Source organism: Ursus americanus, chromosome 2 (genome assembly GCF_024610735.1).
Source record: "Ursus americanus isolate L20-20 chromosome 2, mUrsAme1.1.p, whole genome shotgun sequence".
In the NCBI taxonomy this organism is placed as follows: domain Eukaryota; kingdom Metazoa; phylum Chordata; class Mammalia; order Carnivora; family Ursidae; genus Ursus; species Ursus americanus.
The window spans coordinates 22,217,713-22,238,264 of NC_142128.1; the positions used below are offsets into that span (position 1 = coordinate 22,217,713).

At 40.8% G+C, this 20,552-nt stretch overlaps 1 protein-coding gene across 1 annotated transcript in view; it reads left to right on the forward strand.

Moving 5' to 3' along the window:
• Nucleotides 1-20,552, forward strand: part of USP31 (ubiquitin specific peptidase 31) — a 65,969-nt gene that overhangs the window by 25,541 nt on the left and 19,876 nt on the right. Inside the window, exons 2-11 of the mRNA XM_045776492.2 lie at nucleotides 1,910-2,047; nucleotides 3,341-3,429; nucleotides 3,521-3,613; nucleotides 4,233-4,368; nucleotides 6,634-6,778; nucleotides 13,239-13,416; nucleotides 15,837-15,948; nucleotides 16,561-16,655; nucleotides 17,670-17,747; nucleotides 18,484-18,613. Coding sequence (XP_045632448.1) covers nucleotides 1,910-2,047; nucleotides 3,341-3,429; nucleotides 3,521-3,613; nucleotides 4,233-4,368; nucleotides 6,634-6,778; nucleotides 13,239-13,416; nucleotides 15,837-15,948; nucleotides 16,561-16,655; nucleotides 17,670-17,747; nucleotides 18,484-18,613 — 1,194 coding nt within the window. The remainder of the gene's footprint in view (nucleotides 1-1,909; nucleotides 2,048-3,340; nucleotides 3,430-3,520; nucleotides 3,614-4,232; nucleotides 4,369-6,633; nucleotides 6,779-13,238; nucleotides 13,417-15,836; nucleotides 15,949-16,560; nucleotides 16,656-17,669; nucleotides 17,748-18,483; nucleotides 18,614-20,552) is intronic.

Genomic DNA, 20,552 nt, shown 5'->3' on the forward strand with positions numbered 1-20,552 from the left:
TGTCCCTTTGAATTTTTTCCTCCTTGAATTTGAATCTTTGTAAATCATCTTTTTATCATTCACATTTAATTGATCGTCAGGTTATGATGGTTCTTCTTCATAAGCAAGTTGTAAATCTGTCCCTTCTTTTTAAAAATATTTTTAAAAAGAATTATTTATTTTAGAGAGAGTGTGAGGGAGTGAGTGGGGGGAGGGGCAGAGGGAGAGAATCTTCAAGCAGACTCCCCACTGAGCGTGGAGTCTGATGTGGGGCTCGATCCCACTGCCCATGAGATCATGGCCTGAACCAAAACCAAGAGTTGGAACTTAACCAACTGAGCCACCCAGGCGCCCCTTAATATTTTATTTTTAAGTGATCTCTATACCTAACGTGTGACTCAGACCCACAATCCCCGAGATCAAGAGTTGCACACTCCACCGACTGAGCCAGCCAGGCACTCCCCTATAATCATCTTAATTGGAAAATGCAGTGGACAGTTTTTAGTTTTGTCCTGTTTTATCGTTCTTAACGCCATTGATCACTCTCTCCTTCATAACCCTCTTCTCTTGTTGACTCCTGAGACTCTGTTCTTCTGCTTTTCTTGCTGTGTCTTCGGTGGCCTTTTCTTGGTCTCCTTTGAGGGCCCCCAAATATATATTTGTCCTCTGGCTTGATCTCATGACCATGCCTGGGCAATCTCAGCTATACTCATGATTTCAGCTACCACTCATCTGTTGACTCCCAAATCTTTGTCCTTAGCACACACTCTTCCACTGAGGCCCAGATCTGTATTCTTCATTTGTTTACCAGGTACTTCCACTTGGAGGTTCCACAAAACTTTAAATGCAGTGGATTTGAAAGGGGAATCATTGTTATCTTCCCCAGACTTCCTTTTTCATTTTGTCTTGATGAAGAGTACCATCTGTTGCCCATCATCCAGATATGACATGTTGGGGACATTAATGCCTCCTTTCTCACTGTCCCCATTCATTAGGTCACAAATCCTATCGAGTCTACTGCCTAAATTCCTAAATCTCTCAGGTCTTCCTTCATGTTTCTGTCCTCACTGCCTTAGCTTGGACCCTCATTATTTTCTTGCCTCATCAATGCCTTTGTCTCCTCACTGCCCTCCCTTTGTGCAGTTGTGTCCCCTTCTTCCTCCCTACTTCCAAATTCCATACTCAACTGAAATTTTTGAGTGCTTATTATATCTTACTTACATGTGAAATGTTGTGCATGCATTCTTACTTAACCACCACACTAAATCACCATTCTCCCTTTTATTCTGGAAGAGAGTAGGCCCAGGTCTCACAAATACAAGTGGTGGGAGAGAAATTTGAACCCAGGCCGTATGCTCCAGAGCCATGAACTGAGAACCTTTCACTGCCACCCCTCTTCCCACATTCTAGTCTTTGGAAGCAAGTCACTATTGAAGGTAGAGGGTTAAGGTCCAACTCCTGAGAGGGAATTATTGACATTAATTATTTGGAATTCTATAAGGAAGATTTATTTCTTCCCCTTATTTATTCAATCATTTATGTTTTGTAGTTGTGTTTATTTTATACTTGGGCTTATAATTCAATATTATGTTACTTATTTAGCTCTCATTTTTAAGATGTTCAGGTTATTACCAGCTTTTTGCTATTAGAAAGCCTGATGCATGAGTATTTTCTTAGAAGTCTTGGCATGCTGTTTTGATGGTTTCTTTAGATATATTCCTCAAAGTAGGATTGTTAGGTAGATGCATTTAAGTCTTCTGTACATGTTTCTGGGGGTGGGGTTTTTACATTAAGCATCTGTTTTTATATTGCTGTCTATCTAGGAAGTGCTCTAACACCCTTGAGATTTTGCATCCCTCTTTGGGATTATAAATAGTCATCTTTAAAGCCAGGAACTCAACTATTCATGCTGATTTATTTACCTGTTTAGAGTATTGTGTCAAAGAACGCACTGCAGTATCGGGGAAATTCCCAGCATGACGCCCAGGAGTTTCTGCTGTGGCTTCTGGACCGAGTTCACGAAGACCTCAATCATGCTGTGAAGCAGAGCGGCCAACCTCCTCTGAAGGTGAGGGTGCGCACCCCGCTGGGGCAGCCAGGGAGCCTGGAGCAGGGTGCTCCGTGGCGGTTGAGTGAATGGAGTGAGTGTAGATTCTTCTCGCAAACCTCCACGGAGGGGTTGTCGCAGTTTGCCTTTAGTTAATATAGTGAAACCAACTAAGCTCTGGGTAAGTATAAAATTCAGGGATACCTAGAGGATTTTCCCTGTGTTTACTGCTTGCTGGCAGCATAAGATAAGAGAGTTGCTGTGTCTAAGGAACTTAGAGTCTAGTGAGAGGGGACATATTTGTATGTATGACTAGCTTTAGACTGCAATCTAGTGATTCCAGTTTGCTAAGCTGTTTATAATTGGCAAAATGATTTATATAATGGAAATAATTAAGACCAAAGAGTTGCTATTCTCTTGCCACTTTTAAAGTTTTTGATAATTCTGCACTGTATCTCAAAATTTCAGTCTGTGATTTTGGTATGGTCTGATTCAAGGTCCTTCTGTGCCCGTACACTCTGTACTGTCATAGGAATGTGCTTGCGGCTGGCACTCCCACCAGATTGAGATGTACTCAAGGTCAGGCACTGTGTCATATTTATCTTTGTGTCCTAATGCCCTTTGCAGGGCTCTCTGCACCTGGTAGCAGGTGTTCAGTGACTAATTGTCAGGTGGACAAACATGAAATGGCCAATTAAGTATGTAGTAGAGTGGCTGGGCACCAAAGCGAGCAACACAGCTGGCTGGGGCTCAAGCGGGTGGGCACTGTGGTTGGGGTTATTTCCTGGAAGAGGCCGGAGGGAGACCTTGAGAGCTGGAGGGAGATGGGAACACCCTGTGGAAGGACTGCTGGACTGCCTTGGTGGGGTAGAGAGACCAGCACAGGCACGGTCTGTGGGAGAGCGTGTGACATGCATCCTCGTGACCCCTGTCCTGGCTGCTGCGTTCCCATGTCTTTAACACATCCTTTTCACTGGAACATCTGGACCTGATGCACAGCTTGTAGAGGAAGTCAAGGACATTTGTGACTGTTTGAGGTTCATCTTCCATCAAGAATTGGTACTTCTAGGGGCGCCTGGGTGGCACAGCGGTTAAGCGTCTGCCTTCGGCTCAGGACGTGATCCCGGCGTTATGAGATCGAGCCCCACATCAGGCTCCTCCGCTATGAGCCTGCTTCTTCCTCTCCCACTCCCCCTGCTTGTGTTCCCTCTCTCGCTGGCTGTCTCTATCTCTGTCGAATAAATAAATAAAATCTTAAAAAAAAAAAAGAATTGGTACTTCTAATCTGTGAAATTATACTTTCCCTTTTTTTAGCCACCATCAGAGACTGATATGATGCCCGAGGGACCATCTTTTCCTGTCTGTAGCACTTTTGTACAAGAACTTTTTCAAGCCCAGTACAGGTATGAGCATATCAAATTGTCTCTGATGTGATCTGCTTGACGTAGCTCTAGATGACCTTACTGTGTGTGTCTTTCATTTTTGTTTCTGAAGATCTTCTTTGACATGTCCTCACTGTCAGAAGCAGAGCAACACTTTTGACCCTTTCCTCTGCATTTCTTTGCCAATTCCTCTACCCCACACAAGGTAAGAAGAACAGATTTAATGAAATTAAGACGGTACATTCCTGTGTATTCCTTACCTCTGTAGGCTCCTGTTAGGTCTCCTTACTTATTTAGACAAGTAATGGGATTAGTGTTAAATTGAATACAGGCATTGTTAAAACCTCACAGAAGTCTACTGGTCTGAGTTTGCAGGGCGAGCAGGCGTATGGGGCAAGCAAGTCTTTTTACAGTCCCTGTGGTTGTCGTCTGTTCAGTTGCTCATCCGCTGATACTTTGGGGTAGGAGGAGGGTTGTTGAGTACCTTCTAGATTTTCCAGAGACTTTATATTGCACTTTTAATTAGTTGCTTTATTTGAACTGTTCTTCAAAATTTCTGAGAGTTAATGCTGTTGTGAAGAACATACAAAGCACAGAGTCAACTGTTGATGTATTATATTTTGTTTGCCTTTTCCAAAGATGCCTTGATTATTGTTTTCTGGTTGCACTTAGGTCCAGATGAGATTTTTTTTTCCCCCTTTGGCTTCCAAATAAAGGTGTGGGTTAGCTTCAGTTTTGTGTTAATTTCCGATCAGGTTTGTTTTGCTTCTGTATTTTGGTTGAAATTAGTGCCTAATGAGAAGATCTGACTTTGATCTACACAGGCCTCTCTATGTCACCGTAGTGTATCAGGGGAAATGTTCTCACTGCATGAGGATTGGTGTGGCAGTGCCTCTGTCTGGGACTGTCGCCAGGCTTCGCGAAGCAGTGTCTATGGAAACAAAGATCCCTACTGATCAGGTAATAAGCCTGCTCAGGCCAATTATACACATGAGCCAAAAAGTGTTGCTTTCTGTTCTCCTGGAATTTTTTAACAGTCGTCTGCCAAGTATGGTTAAATAGGAATGTAAAACCAGTTGTGCCTATGTTGAGGAAAGAAAATCAAGACCCAAAGGGAGAAAATGTACTTCAAAACTTTTCATGCTTCATTTAACTGTACATATATTTTTAAAAAGGAAAACTGTGACTTGACACCAAGACCTTCTTTCAGCTTTGTTTATAAAGTATAATTATTCAGCCTCTCTTAAACTATCCTGTGGATGCTTATGTGGGCAATAGGAAGGGCATCCCTGTGGTATTTGAACGTCAGAGAAGCTTAGAAAACTCCACTAGTGGCTCTTGAAAACCCCTTTCCATTATGGTGATAAGAATGGATATCTTCTTGCTGTTATAGTACATACAGATGCTTAGTGTGGTTCACTTCCTGCTTAAAGCTGGGTCAGAGACTTCATTTAGATGAGAGAAGGGAACGTTGTGCCCCTTCTGCCTTCTCTTTTCGGGTAATTTTTTGATAAGTAGTTATATTTAAATTGACCCAAAATACTTTTGGTCTGTTTGTGACTTAACATTTTTGCATACAGTTTTTACTCAATTCACTATTATGATTTATTTAGAAAAACATTTATTTTAGATTTACTAAGAAAGATGATTCTGTGGTAGAATAACTTTTCCCTAGATAGCTTCTGGAAGCTGCTGTGTAATCACGTGATTAATAGAGGTATTTTGTACTTTGGCCTCATGTGGCTTCGTTTGGTACCACAGTAAAACAAATACAACCAGCAGTGTTGCCTTAATACAGCGAATATCTCATATTTTCATAGGCCAAGTACTGGCGTGATGATAAAATAGTCATATTCTTCCTTCCTCTCAAGTGCTTTTTGATTCTTTTTTTCCCTTCAGGATGAGGGGAAAGACCTAAAGAGGGAGGCAGGCTGAGGTGTGTGTCCAGGGCAGATCTGGTTGTATCTTTAAAGCTCCCAGTGCTCTCTGGTTCTTTTTGCATGTGGTTTAAATGGCTGATAGAATTACAAGTTTGTTTTTGACCTTAGCTTGCTAGAGAAAGTAAATTATCTTGCATGTTCACCTGCAGAAAAACAACGTGGTCATTAAACTCATCAGAAGAAAAATGTGCTAGGGATATTTTTCTAGGACTATTTGTGGAATGTGCCACTGGCCTCTTTCACCTCACAGACTTGTAGTATGTTTGTGTTGGCAGAGGGGATTTTAGGGGTCCCTTCCAACCCCCTCATTTGAAGGAGGCCCAGAGAAACCATGTGACTTGTTCAAGAGCGTAGGGCTGGTTGGTGGCAGGCTGGGACTGGAACCTCTTCATGCCCAATCCAGTGCTTTTTCTCTAGACAGTGCTGCTGAGCATGTAATGAGCATCTAAATGTTTCCATTGTTTTTCCCCCCCATCTTTTGTGGGGTTTTTTTGTTTTATTGTGAAATACACAACCATTTCAGAAACAGGACTTAGAAAGTGGAAGTATCTTGTCCTAAGTATCTTGGAACTAAGAGTTACTAACTCTGATACTGTGTTGTATATTCGCTCCTGTTTTTTCCTGTGCATATACTACATTCGTTATTTTATAAAAATGGAACCATTTACACACATTATTCTTTATGTTACTTCTTATTTAACTAAGAGATCTTTCCATGTTAGTGTAAATATTTATGGCTCATTCTTTGTAATTACAGTAGGACTATAATATATTTAGTTCCTATTGTTGGACATTTGAGTTGATTTCCTTTTTTTTCCCATTACAAAATCCGTGGTTGTATGACGTTTTTTAACCTGAAATGAAGAAAAGGTACTGATGTAGGAGAAAGTCTCAGAATCAGATGTGGACTCTGTGCCTGCTGCGAGACTGAATAGTCACATACTCGTTGGCAAGTCTCCCAACTCTCTTCAGTTTCTTCCCCTTGTGAGACAAGGGCCTTACACTTTATCATTTCCTGGGGGCTCTTCTTCATGAAAACTTAGAGGAACTCTGGATTCAGTGCCGTAGGGTTCTGAAATGAGAGTATGTTATACATTTACAGAGGATATCGTGCTTCTATGATTCTTTTACTGAAAGCAGATAGTATGGGCTCTGTGACATACTTCAGAGCCCTCTCAAAGTCCCTGTAAGCCCAGATGGGCTGGAGAAGCTCATGGTAGAATCGGGAGATCAATTCGTATTGGCTTTCCAGTTATCCAACTGTTTACATTTTTCCCATTTTTAGATTGTGTTAACGGAAATGTACTATGATGGATTCCATCGTTCCTTTTGTGACACAGACGACCTGGAAACAGTCCATGAAAGCGACTGCATTTTTGCCTTTGAGACTCCAGAAATATTTAGGCCTGAAGGAATTCTCAGTCAAAGAGGTAAATGATTAGCATCTGTTTCCATAAGAGTTTGCAGGTTTCACAACTGTCTACCCTTTGAGATGTCTATTATATGATGGCATAATTTTTTAAAATTATGGTAAAATACACATAACACTTATTTTTATGATGGTATAAATTTTATGGTAACATTTCTCTGGAAGAAGGCAGTCCTGTTTCAGGCAAAGATATTTCCTTAGTTTCTAATCTTTCCTGCTCGCAGTTGAAGCAGCTCCTGAGGCTCAGAACTGAATCTTCCCTCCTTTTCAGTGCCAGTTAAGTGGCTTCTTAAGCATCTTATGACAGCATTTGGAAAATGCATGATGCCATAGTTGCTTTTTTTTTTTTTTTTGCATTTTACATTTTGTTACCTCCTCCGATGCTTAATTTCTAAATTCTAACTCTTCGCTATAAAATGTTTTCTTGATACCTTGCTTTTAAAAAATTTGCATCAATACGCAGCAAAAGGAAGTATAGCTGTGGACAGTGCTGTTCCTTTTCCTGTGGTTTGGGCTGTGATTTGGAACTTAGCCTGTCTCTCTCCTGTGCTTGGAGGATTTGGGGGCTATTTCTGATTTTGAAAGTCACTAGGCAACTCAAACTTTGTTCCTGGCCTTAGTGTTCTTCATGGTTCTGGGGCTTCTGTTCTTTTTCTTTACTCCAGTGATTATTAAAGAATGAGAGGCCCCTGGGAACTGGTTAGAAATGTAGACTGCTGGGCCGCACTCCAGACCTGCTGAAGGAGAAGCCCTGGGGGTGGGGCCCAGCATGCTGTTTTTCACAGGTGATTCCAGTGCACACCAAAGTTCGAGAACTGCTGACCGGAGAGCCTAGTCTCAGCAGTGTCTTCCTACTGCCATGATTTTTAGAACTGAACCTCCCTGCTCATCCTCTTTTCTTCTGCTTCCATACCCTGACTTTTAACTGTCCATTAGAATCTCTGCTTAGAAGTCCTGTGTCGTCTTAACACTCAGCATTTCTTAGACCTGATCCTCCTGCATTTCTTCTCTGGAATCATGGTACCACCATCCTTCTTTTCACCCAAGGTGGATCCAAGCACTTCTCCCTCGAAATTCACACAGAAATGATTAAACGCTGTGTAGTTTTCTTCCTCATCCTCTCGCTGCTGGTACAGCTCACACCAGTCTCAACTGGGCTTTTCTAGTAACTTCTCTACTAACTGTCTTTACCCCTAGACTTTCTTCTGTTAATTATTTTTCCATGGTGACACCAGACTTATTTGGATATACATTTCTTTTTTTTTTTTTTTTTAAAGATTTTATTTATTTATTTAACACAGATAGAGACAGCCAGCGAGAGAGGGAACACAAGCAGGGGGAGTGGGAGAGGAAGAAGCAGGCTCATAGCGGAGGAGCCTGATGCGGGGCTCGATCCCATAACGCTGGGATCACGCCCTGAGCCGAAGGCAGACGCTTAACCGCTGTGCCACCCAGGCGCCCCTGGATATACATTTCTGATCATATTATGTGCTTATTGATTTGCCAGTGTTTCCTCTTTGAGATGAAATCTGAACACCTTGGAAGAATGCATGGCCCGTCATGGTTGGTCCTTGCCTTTCTTTCCAGCCTCTTTACTCTATTCCTTCTCCTTCCCCATGTACCCTATCTAGGTTCCTCTGTATTTCTCAAATATGTCATGTACTTGTATACTTTCCAACTGTTTGCCCTCTTGAGAATTCATTTCTCCAGCTTCTTTCTCAGCTCCTACTTTGTCTCCCCTACACACGCCTCCCTGCAATCTCCCCATCTCACCCAGTCCTAAGCAACCACTATTCTACTCTATCTCTGTAGATTTCCCTAGTTTAGACGTTCATGTGAACAGAATCATATAATATATGGCCTTTTATGACTTGCTTCTTTCACTTAGCATGTTTCAAGGTTTATCCATGTTGTAGCATGTATCAGTCCTTCAGTCCTTTTTATGGTTGAATAGTATTCCATCGTATGTTTATACCACATTTTGTTCACCCATTTATCTGTTTGTTTTTTTTTTTTTAAGATTTTATTTATTTATTTGACAGGGATAGAGACAGCCAGTGAGAGAGGGAACACAAGCAGGGGGAGTGGGAGAGGAAGAAGCAGGCTCATAGCGGAGGAGCCTGATGTGGGGCTCGATCCCACAACGCCGGGATCACTCCCTGAGCCGAAGGCAGACGCTTAACCGCTGTGCCACCCAGGCGCCCCCACCCATTTATCTGTTGATGGACATTTGGGTTATTTCCACATTATGAAATAGTGCTGTTATGACCATTCATGTACAAGTATTTGTTTGGATACCTGTTTTCAGTTTTTTGGGGATACACACACCCACACACAAACTTCCCCTAGGAGTAGAAACACTGGGTCATGGTAATTCTGTGTTTAACCTTCTGAGGAATTGTCGGACTGTTTTTTGCAACAGGTGAATCATTTTTCATCCCACCAATATATGAGGGTCATAATTTCTCCACATTCTGGCCAACATTTATTATTTTCCATCTTTTTGATTATAGCCATCCTAATGGGTGTGAAGTGGTGTGTCATTGTGTTTGTATCTGCATGAGAAATGATGTTGATCATCTTTTCATGTGCTTGTTGGACATTTGTTTACCTTCTTTAGAAAAACGTGTATTCAAATTTTTTCCTCATTTTTAAATTGGGTTGTTTGGGGTTTTTTTTTGTTACTGTATTGTATGAGTTCTTTATACGTGCTGGATTCTAGACCCTTACCAGATATATGACTTCCAAATATTTTCTCCCGTTCTATAGGTTGCCTTTTCACTTTCTTGATAGTGTCTTTTGATGCACAAAAGTTCTTAGTTTTGATGAAGTCTAATTTTTTTCTTCTTTTGTTGCTTGTGCGTTTTGTTGCTTATTTAAGATTTCATCCTTAAATCCAGGACCATGAAGTTTACCCCTGTGTTTACTTCTAGGAGTTTTGTAGTTTTAGCTCTTACATTTAGACCTTTGTGCCATTTTGAGTTAATTTTTGTATATGGTTTGAGGTGGGCGTTCACCTGCATTCTTTTGTTGTATGTAAACAGTCGGTAATCCTAGCATCATTGGTTGGAGATGGCATTCTTTCCACTTTGAATGATCTTGGTGCCCCTGTTGAATGTCCTTATTTTAGTTCCTCTTTTCCTTCATCACCTTACTTCCAGAGGTGCCTCTGGTTTCTGAACCTTTTGGTAATTCTGTACACTGGGGTGGTCAACTTTCTTTACTGCCAGCCTAGGATTCAGTTACCTCTGGTATTCCCATATTTACCTTATTATTTTCTAGGTAGTCTGTTATTTCAGTTTCAATTTTTCTTTGACCTAGCAGCTTCTTTTTGTTTTCTAGTTGCGTTTTCATGTGTGTGCTTTGTTCAAATTGTGTTCTACTTTTAATTACATAACAGTAAAGGAGTACTCAGTTATCACCACCTCCAGAAAGCTTTTCCTCACCACCCCCACCCCCTCCATTAGGCTGGCTGACTTCCTCCTCCTCCCTGCCCCAGTCACATCTTTTGCTAATCTCTGACACCAGCATGTTGTGTGCAAATGATCTTTTTTCTCCTCTGTCCTTCCACCACACAGTGAAATTCTCTGCAGTTGGGGCTGTGTTTTATCTTTCTGTACCTAGAAGTTCAGTATAGTTCCTAGTGCACAACAAGAGCCCAATTAATGTTTGTTCAACTGAAAATTTGCCCAAATCCCCTTTCACACCCTTATTGTTAAGGGTTAACACTAAGTTTCTGTTTTTAAGTGAATTTGGTGAGGTCCGAGGTTATCATCTACTAACCAGAGAGTGCCTCTGTTGGAAGATTGTACCACTTATTGAGTATGTGTTAGCCTCTGTTAAAGCCTTGTAAATAACTTATTTGAGACATATGAAGCTGCTACGTTCCCCGCTTTGTAAATGAGAGGGCGAAGACTTGGGCAGGTTGACTAACCGTTCCAGTCACGCAGCTGATAGTAAGTGGGTGTGCTTTTTGAACACAGCTTGATTTCTGTGCAGTTGAGTGGTACCCCTTCATCTTATTAGGGACCCTCATCACTTTAAAACAGGTCTTCCCAGCCTTCTACAAGGAGCTGGGAAATGAGGTCGTTCATTGTCTCAAATTCAGACTTCTTTTATTTTTATTTTCTCATACCAGCATTTAAAACGGCTGTGGAGTGAAATCTGTTCTTTCTTCTGTGATTTCTTTTTGGTGTTTAAGCTTTAAAAGTATTCTTCTCTTTAATAGCTTGATGAAGATTCCATTTTTTCTTCTAGTTTCTGTATACTTTTTTTTAAAACTCTTAATTCACCTGGAATTTATTTTGATTAACCATATACCGGTCATTTTAAATTGCTGTAATGCTGATGTCCCTTAATAGGTTTGGCAAGTCTCATATTGCTGGATATTTAGGTTATTGCTAAAATGGTGCTATGAATACTTTTGTATAAGCCACTTCTTATTTTATTCTCCTTTCGGTGGTGGTCTTATTTGTGTGTGTGTGTGTGTGTGTGTGTGTGTGTGTGTGTGTGTGTGTGGTGGTGGTGGTGGAGGACTTTCTTCTTTTTTCTTTTTTTTTTTTTTTTTTAAGATTTTTTTTAAAATTTATTTTGAGAGAGAGAGACAGACAGAGAGCGAGCACGGGGGATAGGGAGAGGCAGAGGGAGAGGGAGAAGCAGACTCCCTTCTGATCAGGGAGCCTGACGTGGGGCTTGATCCCAGGACCCTGTGATCATGACCTGAGCTGAAGGCAGACGCTTAACTGACTGAGCCATCTAGGTAACATGGAGGGCTTTCTTCTATTTGCAAGTTGGGGTATAATTTTCTTAGGCTGTACTTCCAGAGGATTAAAGAATTGAACAATTATTTTTAATTTTATTTTTTATTGAGGTATAATTGACATATAACATGTTAGTTTCAGAGGTACAACATAATGATTCAGTATTTGTATATACTGCAAAATAATCATCATAGGAAGTCTGGTTAACATCCATCTCCATGTAGTTACAAAATTTTTTTTTATGATGAGAACTTTAAAGATCTACTCTCAGCAATTTTCATATATACAATATAGTATTATTATAATTATAGCCACCATGCTGTACGTTACATCCTATTACTTATTTATTTTATAGCTGGAAGTTTGTACCTTTTGATTTCCTTTCACTGATTTTGCCTGACAGCCCGCCCCCCCCCCCCGCAACCACTAATCTGTTCTCTGTATATGTGAGCTTGATTTTGTTGTTGTCTTAAATTCCACATATAATGAGATCATATGGTATTTATCTTCCCCTGACTTCTTTCACTTAGCATGATGTCCTTAAGGTTCATCCATGTTGTTGCAAATGGCAAGAGTTCCTTCTTTTTTATGGCTGAGTAGTATTCCGTCGTAATGAACTATTGTTTAGTCAAGCACTTAATTGAGTTTCTACGGAGTACAGGGCATTGTACTAGGTGCTCAATTGCTAAGTAGCTCTGATTGACAGCTCTGTTTTCACCTGATTTTCAGCAACCTGTATCATGCCCATCAATCATATATTTTTGTTCACTTAAATGTAGGTCCATCTAGTGTGGTTGATTGTATTAAAGTTGACATGTCTTATAATGGCTGTGAATCTAGTAAGTGTGGTTTATCTTTTGTTTCTTATAACTCTGGCTCTTTAATTAGAGAGAAGAAACTGCAGTTAGAATATTGAAGATCATTCCACATTTATTAGTCTTAATTTTTTTTTTTTTTTCAATTTATTTGGTTGCTGGTTGCATCATCTTACCTTAAATTTGTCTTGGTGGATCATCTCTGCAAACTTGCTGTTTTAAACTGTATCCAATATTCACTCAAGTGAAGAGGTTGGGTTTTTTTTTTTTTTTTAAGATTTATTTATTTATTTATTTATTAGAGCATGCGTGAGTCAGGGGAGGAGCAGAGGGAGAGGGAGAGAGAGAGAGAATCCTCAAGCAGACTCCCCACCAAGTATGGAGCCCGATGTGGGGCTTGGTCCAAGGACCCCGAGATCATGACCTGAGCTGAAATCAAGAGTCAGATGCTCAACTGACTGAACCACCCAGGTGACCTCAAGTGAAGGGTTTTAAATTTCAGTTTTCAAGTTACATAAAACTAGTTTAAAGGAAATGATGGATGCTTAAGTTATTTAATGGTGGGGTGCCTGGGTGTCTCAGTCGATTAAGCCTCTGGCTCTTCATTTCAGTTCAGGTCTTGATCTCAGGGTCATGAGTTCAGGCCCCACTTAGGCTCCATGCTGGCTACGGAGCCTACTTAAAAAAAGAAAAAAAAAGAAAAAAATTATTTTAATGGCTAGGTAAGTTATCTCAAAGTAGATCATTTGGGGTTATTTTTTTAAATTATCGTTCAAATTACATAATGCAACTTCTTAATTTCTCTGTTGGGTGAATTTCTTTGTAATAAGTGAATGAAAAGAATTTTGAATTGATAGAATAAGTTGTTTTTAATTTTTTTCCCCAGGAATCCACTTAAACAACAATCTAAACCACTTGAAATTTGGCTTGGATCATCGACTGTCTTCTCCTATACAAGCAGCAGTAAAGCAAGGGAAAACAGACTTGCCCCCGACAAGAGCAGAAAATGACAAGATTGTTCTATTAGTGTGTAACCGAGCGTGTACTGGGCAGCAAGGGAAAAGGTAAAATCCGGCTTACTAAAGTGCTGAAACTTTAAAAGTCCAATATTTTCAAACATTTTGAAAAGTGGGGATGAAAAACCTTTACTTTTATTAATTTTGTATTCTGATATGTGTGTATGTGTATAAGTTGACCTGATTTGAGGGGTTGGGAGGGGGAGAATATAAAATTAGGATGATAGAATCTGAATTAGAAAGGCTCTTCAGGCTCGTCTAGTTTGTTAAAGCCTCGGTTCATGTGTTTATTTTTAGCTCAGGTTCCTCATGGGGCCTATAAGGCCTATATCCAGTTATTTAACAGCTTTTTTTTTTTTTTCTAATTCTTAACATATCTACTTGGATGGTACATGCACCTCAGTCTTATGTTCCAAACTGAACTGATTCTCTTTCTCTGTGAATCTGGCCCTCCAGTATTTCCTGTCTCAGCAAATGGCAGCACTATTCATTCAGCTGCTTAAGTCAGAAATTCGGGAGTTGCAAATCTCTCTCAAATCTGTTTCCTCCTAGGAATTTGTGGGAGTTTTAGACTATCTTTTAAAGCAGCTCTCTCACAATAGTAATGTAACCTAAGAAATAATGAAATATGGATATGTATCAGGGACAATGGACTCTGTTTCTACTGTTTTTGAGGGTAGCATTTTATTAGCCTTTTAAAATGTTGCTTTGAAATAACTTCCTTATTTAATGATGGTTAAATAACATAAGTATGAAATATGTTGATTTGTATATTTATGATATTCGTTAACAAATACGTTAGTGTTTACAGTGTGTTGGGCACTGTTGCAACACTGGGGATAGAGCAGTGAACAAGACAGACTGTGTTCTCGTGGAGCTTACATCCCAGTAAGGACAGACCTACTGTAAACAAGTAAACACATGTCCCTTCAGACAGTCCTCACCACTTTGAAGATATTAAAGTGGGCCGGGGTGATGGAGTGCACTGGTGGGGGGCGGCCAGACCGCGCTAGAGAGGGGGACAGGGAGGTCCACCTGAGGAAGCAGCATGGAACTGAAGAGACAATGTGAGTGATGTGAGCTTCTGGGGAGAAGGCTCCGTGGGGAGGGAACATGAGTACAAACACCCTGGGACTGAGGGGAACTTGGCATGTTTAAGGGACAGAAAGAAAGGCAGCTCAGCGCGATAAAGAACTTGCGGAGTCCCTTTTGTGATGCTGTTCTCTTACAAGTGAAGGCATGACCATGTGAAAATAGGAGTGGCTGATTTACATGTGCGTGTAATTTCGTTCACATCACGGTGCTGTTTGTGGAATACTGCTGTGTATAGACTGTTGGAATGGCTTTCTTGATCTGAGTGCCTCTGCTTCAGCCTGAGTTAGGGTTTATCCCTTGGCTCCTTCGTTCATTCATTAAGCATGTATGGATTTCTGGGCGTTGGCTGTTTGGGTTACTGTGATAAATCACAGTTCCTGCTGTCAGATAACTCAGTCTACTGATGGAGACAGGAAGATAGACGGTATTTGTAGCGCGGTGGAGTTAGTGCTGTGGCCCAGATAGCACAGGGAACAGATCAACAGGGTGCTTCCTGGAGAAGAATCCCTCTGTTGGGTCTTGATGTGAGTGAGTAGGAGGTGGCCTATAGGAAGAATGGGAGGGGTGTTCTGAGCAGAGGGAGGTGGCCGCAGAGAGAGTGAGTAGGACACATGTAGGGCACAAAGTAGGTCTGAGTGACCGGGCTTGGGTGAGAGTGCAGCTGGGCCAGGGGTCCTTCACCCTGGTTGCATATCAGAACCACCTGGGAGTTCTTCAGCAAATCTCCGTGCTCGGGTCACATGCACGTGCAGAGTGATGACAGCAGAATCTCGGGGGCTGCACTTGGGCATCACTGTGGTTTAAAGCTCCCTCGCTGATCTTAGTGTACAGCCAAAGCTGAGAACCGGGGTCCTGCCTCTGATTCTCTTAACTCCTGGGAGCTCAGCACGGGCTGGGGCCACATGGCTTCTACTGTAGGCTGGGAGCTAACTTTCAGTGTCACTTACTTGCCCGTGCCTTCCTTGTCAGACAACCAGGCTACAGCCACCTGACTGCTAGACCTTCCAGCCCTGTCTGTTCCTCCAGCACACAGCCCCTTCCTGATATGTAGATCCATGCTGCTTGCCAGATCATGTCCACTCCCGTCCTCTTTCCTCACCACATTCATTGATCCTGTCCTTTTGCTACCTAGTATCCCCTAGAAGCCATTTTGGCACATGAACTGTTAAATTTCCTTTAGAAATCTAAGCTTCTCTGCTGACTTTTTCATCCACTTATGGGAGTAACTATTAAATTTCCTGTTTGTTTTATTTTGAGAACTGTCCTAAACCCAATAATATAGTCGGTCCATTTTAAGAGACCATGAATAAAGAATTACAGTATTAAAGGGGTTGCCATACTTTTAAGGTGATGGCAGTATTTATGTGTGTTAGATTTGGACTGCCTTTTGTGCTGCACTTAGAGAAGACAATAGCTTGGGACCTTCTGCAGAAGGAAATCTTGGAGAAGATGAAGTATTTCTTGAGGCCCACGGTTTGCATCCAGGTGGGTAAGAATTTCGACACTATAGCATAGCATGTGTATGTACCCAAGTGAAGAAACAGTCACTGTGGGAAATTTGAATTTCAGACCTCTGCGCTTAGGGAAGACCAGGCGCTGAACTGGGATGTTGAGGAGCCCTGGTGGAAAGCTGTTTGGTAAAATCAGCTTTGTTCAGATTTTCAAGACTTAAGGATTTACCCCTCATTTTCTGGCCACTGCAAGAATTCCTTGAACTGCTAGGTATTTCTTTATAATATGTATTTATCTAATAAAGATTAGCACAGTCAGCTTTGAGAGACTTTGTAGAACAGCTATCTGTGTATTTTCAAAATTAGAATTACTGTATGAAGGTGTCCCTGGAGGACTTACATTAAGTTAAGGTTCAGCCTAAAGCAGCATGTTACTTGTCCTGCATAACGTATTTGGTATGTAAATTGCATTTAGGTAAATCATCTTTAAAGTGCATAAAAGTGGCTCAACAACCTAACAGAATATCAGAGAGAAGGATTTTGCAAAAGTGTTTGCTGTCCCTCTCATTTGTTTTGGAAATGCCACTGTGACACACATGCCCTTGAAGAGAAATTCAGCCACATTTTCCTTTACTGTTTGATGCAGGTGTGTCCATTCAGTTTGCGTGTTGTCAGTGTTGTGGGGATAACATACTTGCTGCCCCAGGAGGAGAAGCCGCTATGCCACCCAACAGTAGAAAGGTAAAAATTGATCAATCAGTCACCTTCTAGAATTTTATTTTTGCTCCTGTGTAATTTCTAGTGATGTCTTATATAGTTTCTACCTAAGTGTGGTTGGCTTTTTAGGCTCATTTAGAAATTAAGTGTACTTATTTTACTTTTCATTTGTATTTGAGTATGATATACATGATTTTTTGTGAAATCAGGAAAGCTTGGAGTATTCCTGTCAGGAAAGCAAATTAATGTATGTCCCAGGACTACAGATAAATTACACTTCAATATTCAATCAGGATGGAAGTTTTCCAAAGTAGAATTCTTATCATGCTACTTTCCTCCTGGAAATCTTAAATGGAAACCTGTAGCCTAAAAGATAAAAGCCCAACTTCCACTGTGTACGAAGCTCTACACAGCTTGAACCCTGCTTGCTTCCTGCTTGTCAGGCCCCGTTCTTTTCCTCCCCCCATCTTTGACCTTCAACAGTATCAGAGCATGAGGATTGTTGGAAGGTGTGGCACGGGTTCAGGTGTGCCTTTACATGTATGGTGTTCTCTATTGATCATTCCGTTCCTTTGAGCCTTCTTTCTGTCCCTCCTCTCCCTCAGTAGACTTAGTCACTTCACTCTGCTCCCTCTGTGCTTGGTTTGTGGGGGAGAAGGAGAGATGCTGGAGCAGACTTTGTTTCCAGGGGAACTATTATCTGGTCTCTTTTGGGTTGGTGAGAAATGAGACAAAAAGTTGGAAAGGTCATAATATCTAAAAGTGATTGTGGACAGCCATATGACATGAGACTGATTTCTTCCAATCTCTTTATTTCTATACTGGACATTTTAATTTAAGGATTTTTCAGTCCAATTGTAACCTAGTTATTCTAGATACGAGGTCATAATGGTCTCACTAGAAACTTTTTCTGATGAGGAACAATGATGAAGATTTTCAGTAATCACATTATGATATTTAATTTCAAATAGGACATAATCACATAAGTAAAATCAGTTCTTGAGAACATAATATGTGACTTCTATCTCCATGCTGTAGGGCGTTAAAGTCTTGCGGACCAGGTGGCACTGCTCATGTGAAGTTAGTGGTAGAATGGGACAAGGAAACAAAAGATTTGTGAGTATTTTTTTTACTTTATGCTTACAGAATCATTGTTTTAATGATCATTTTAATAGCATCCCTTTGGTCTTTCAGATTAGCTGAAACAAATCTCTCTTTAAGTATCCAAGTGGGTTGCTAATCCTTTATTTAACCAGTTATTTCTTTCCTGTACATTCTGTTGTCTGGATCTCAAAAACCTCAGAATATTTGTTTCCTGCTGATCAGACAAAGCTATTTATTCATTACTGTACAGGGCCAGTTACTTTTTTTTTTTTTTTTTTTTAAGAGCATGCTCAAGCAGGGGTGGGGGAAGGCAGGAGAGGGAGAGAGAGAGAATCTTAATCCACGCTGGGCATGGAGCCCGACTCAGTGCTTAGAGTGGGATGCTTAACCAACTGAGCCACCCAGGCACCCCTTTGATTTTTATTATAGGCCCATTAACTCTAGTAAATTATGCCAAATGCATGCCTTTAGATACAAAGGACAAGAATATACGAATTAATAGTTCATGGCCAATCCCATGAAAACCAACTCCCAAGTGATTTCTTGAAAATAACTTTATAGATACAGAACTTTTTAAGAATATTTTGGAACATAGAAAAGTTGGGTGACCAGTTGGATAATCTGTTTGCTTTCATTACACATTGGTTCTTTTTGGTTATAAATTTATAGTCACATTGTGAAGCTGCAATTTTTGGGTCAGTTTTGTAAGACATTCTCTGATAAATACCTGCCCCTTCCCCCATGGCAGCTTGTTTGTAAATACTGAAGATGAATATATTCCTGATGCAGAAAGCGTCCGTCTGCAGAGGGAGCGTCATCATCAGCCTCAGACTTGCACTTTATCCCAGTGTTTCCAGCTCTACACCAAAGAGGAGCGGGTAAGGAAAGGCCTGGCAGCACTTCTTGGGTGGTGAGGGTGGCAGGGAGGGGGGCGGGGCAGGATGACACCAGAGAAGCATACGGTGCCCCAGAAAAGTCCCCAGATATTCTGCACTCATAATAGGCACCTAAGTGCTTTCCCTTTTAGGACTTTAACAATAAGTAGTTTAAATTACTAGAAAACTTTGATTGAAATGTTCTAGAAGTAAACCTTTGTAGTTAATATTTTCCCTTTTTAACAGTAATACATTGTTTTGGTTTCGATTTAGAGATTTTATTTATTTATTTATTTGTTTGTTTGTTTATTTATTTATTTATTTATTTATTTATTTTTAAGACTTTATTTGAGAGAGAGAGAGAGATTGCGTGTGAGAGAGCTAGCACAAGTGGAATAGGGGCAGAGGGAGTGGGAGAAGCAGACTCTCCACTGAGCAGGGAGCCCGACTCAGGGCTCAATCCCAGGACCCTGGGATCATGATCTGAGCCAAAAGCAGATACTTAACCGACTGAGCCACCCAGGTGCCCCTTGATTTAGAGATTTTAAATCATTTGCGCCAGTAACCAGAATAGTGATTCTTAACTTTTTGGTACTAAGAACAGAGGTGTCAGAACCTATTTAAATTTCAACTTAATAAAAATGAAGTAAAATTAAAAATTCAGTTCCTTAGCTGCATTAGTCACATTTGGAGTGCTCAATGCAGGTATACACAGAAAGTTCTGTCAGAGAGCATGCTTTGGGCCACTCAACACAGTGCTTTGCAGATAGTGAGGGCTCCGTAAATATTTGAATGGAAGAGTAGACAGATCCATGGATAAATAAGTGTCTGTGGATGGGGCCAAGGCCTGTGTGATTTTTAAAACTCTCCAGAGTTATGCACCGTGAGCATCCTTGACTAGAGCACTTGGTGTTCATCTAATCTTGAGTTGATGTTTAGGATCATAATTTTGACTGCTAATTGTTACTGCTCACTCTTGTATGTAGTGAACCCGGCAATTTCAGGGTTAGAGGGGACTTTAAAACCCCTTTTTTCTAATGGTTGATATCTTCACCTAATTGCAAATAGATGATTGTCCAGCCATTATTTGAATACCTTAGTTATGAGGCATTTGTCTCATCTCAAGAGACACACCGTTTCCCCTCTGGATATCTCTGATGGTCACTGAGGCTGCCTTGAAATATGCCCCAGGTTACTACAGCCAAAAGGCATTCTCTCTCCTGAATTCGTTAAAGATATTTGAGGACAAGTCTTAATTTTCTTCCACTTGTCTAACCTTTAAATATTTGAAAATACTTTCAATATTCTCACAGAGTCTTTTTCCCCCCAAGCTGTTCATAGCTAGTTCCTTTAATAATAGTTTTTCATAAGACCTTTTTTTTTTTTCCCCAGTTTGGGGCCTGTTAGTTGGCTTTTTTTTTTTTTTAAATGTTTTAAAAAAGATTTTATTTATTTATTTCAGAGAGAGAGAACACAGGGAGGAGAGGGAGAGGGAGAAGCAGACACCCTGCTGAGCAGGGAACCCAATGTGGAGCTCGATCCCAGGACCCCGGGATCATGACCTGAGCCGAACGCAGACGCTTAACTGACTGAGCCACCCAGGTGCCCCAGTTAGTTGGCTTTAAAATGGGTTGATGGCAGACTCTCTTTGAAACTTTGTCCTATTTGGGATTTTTTGGTTATTGTGTTTTTTTTTTTTTTAATTTGGGAGATGTTTAAGAATGGCACAAAGCTTAAGACTGAGCAGGTCTACTAGATGACAACATTGGTATTCCACAAACATCTCACTGATCTAAAAGGATGAGTTCCAGCTGGCAAGGTACACTTTAGTAGGGATTCATTCATTCAGTAAGTGATTATTAAGTACATACTATGTGCTAGGTGCTACGCATGGTATTAGGGATGTAATAGGGACCAAGCCAGGTGGTGTTTCTGCCTTTGG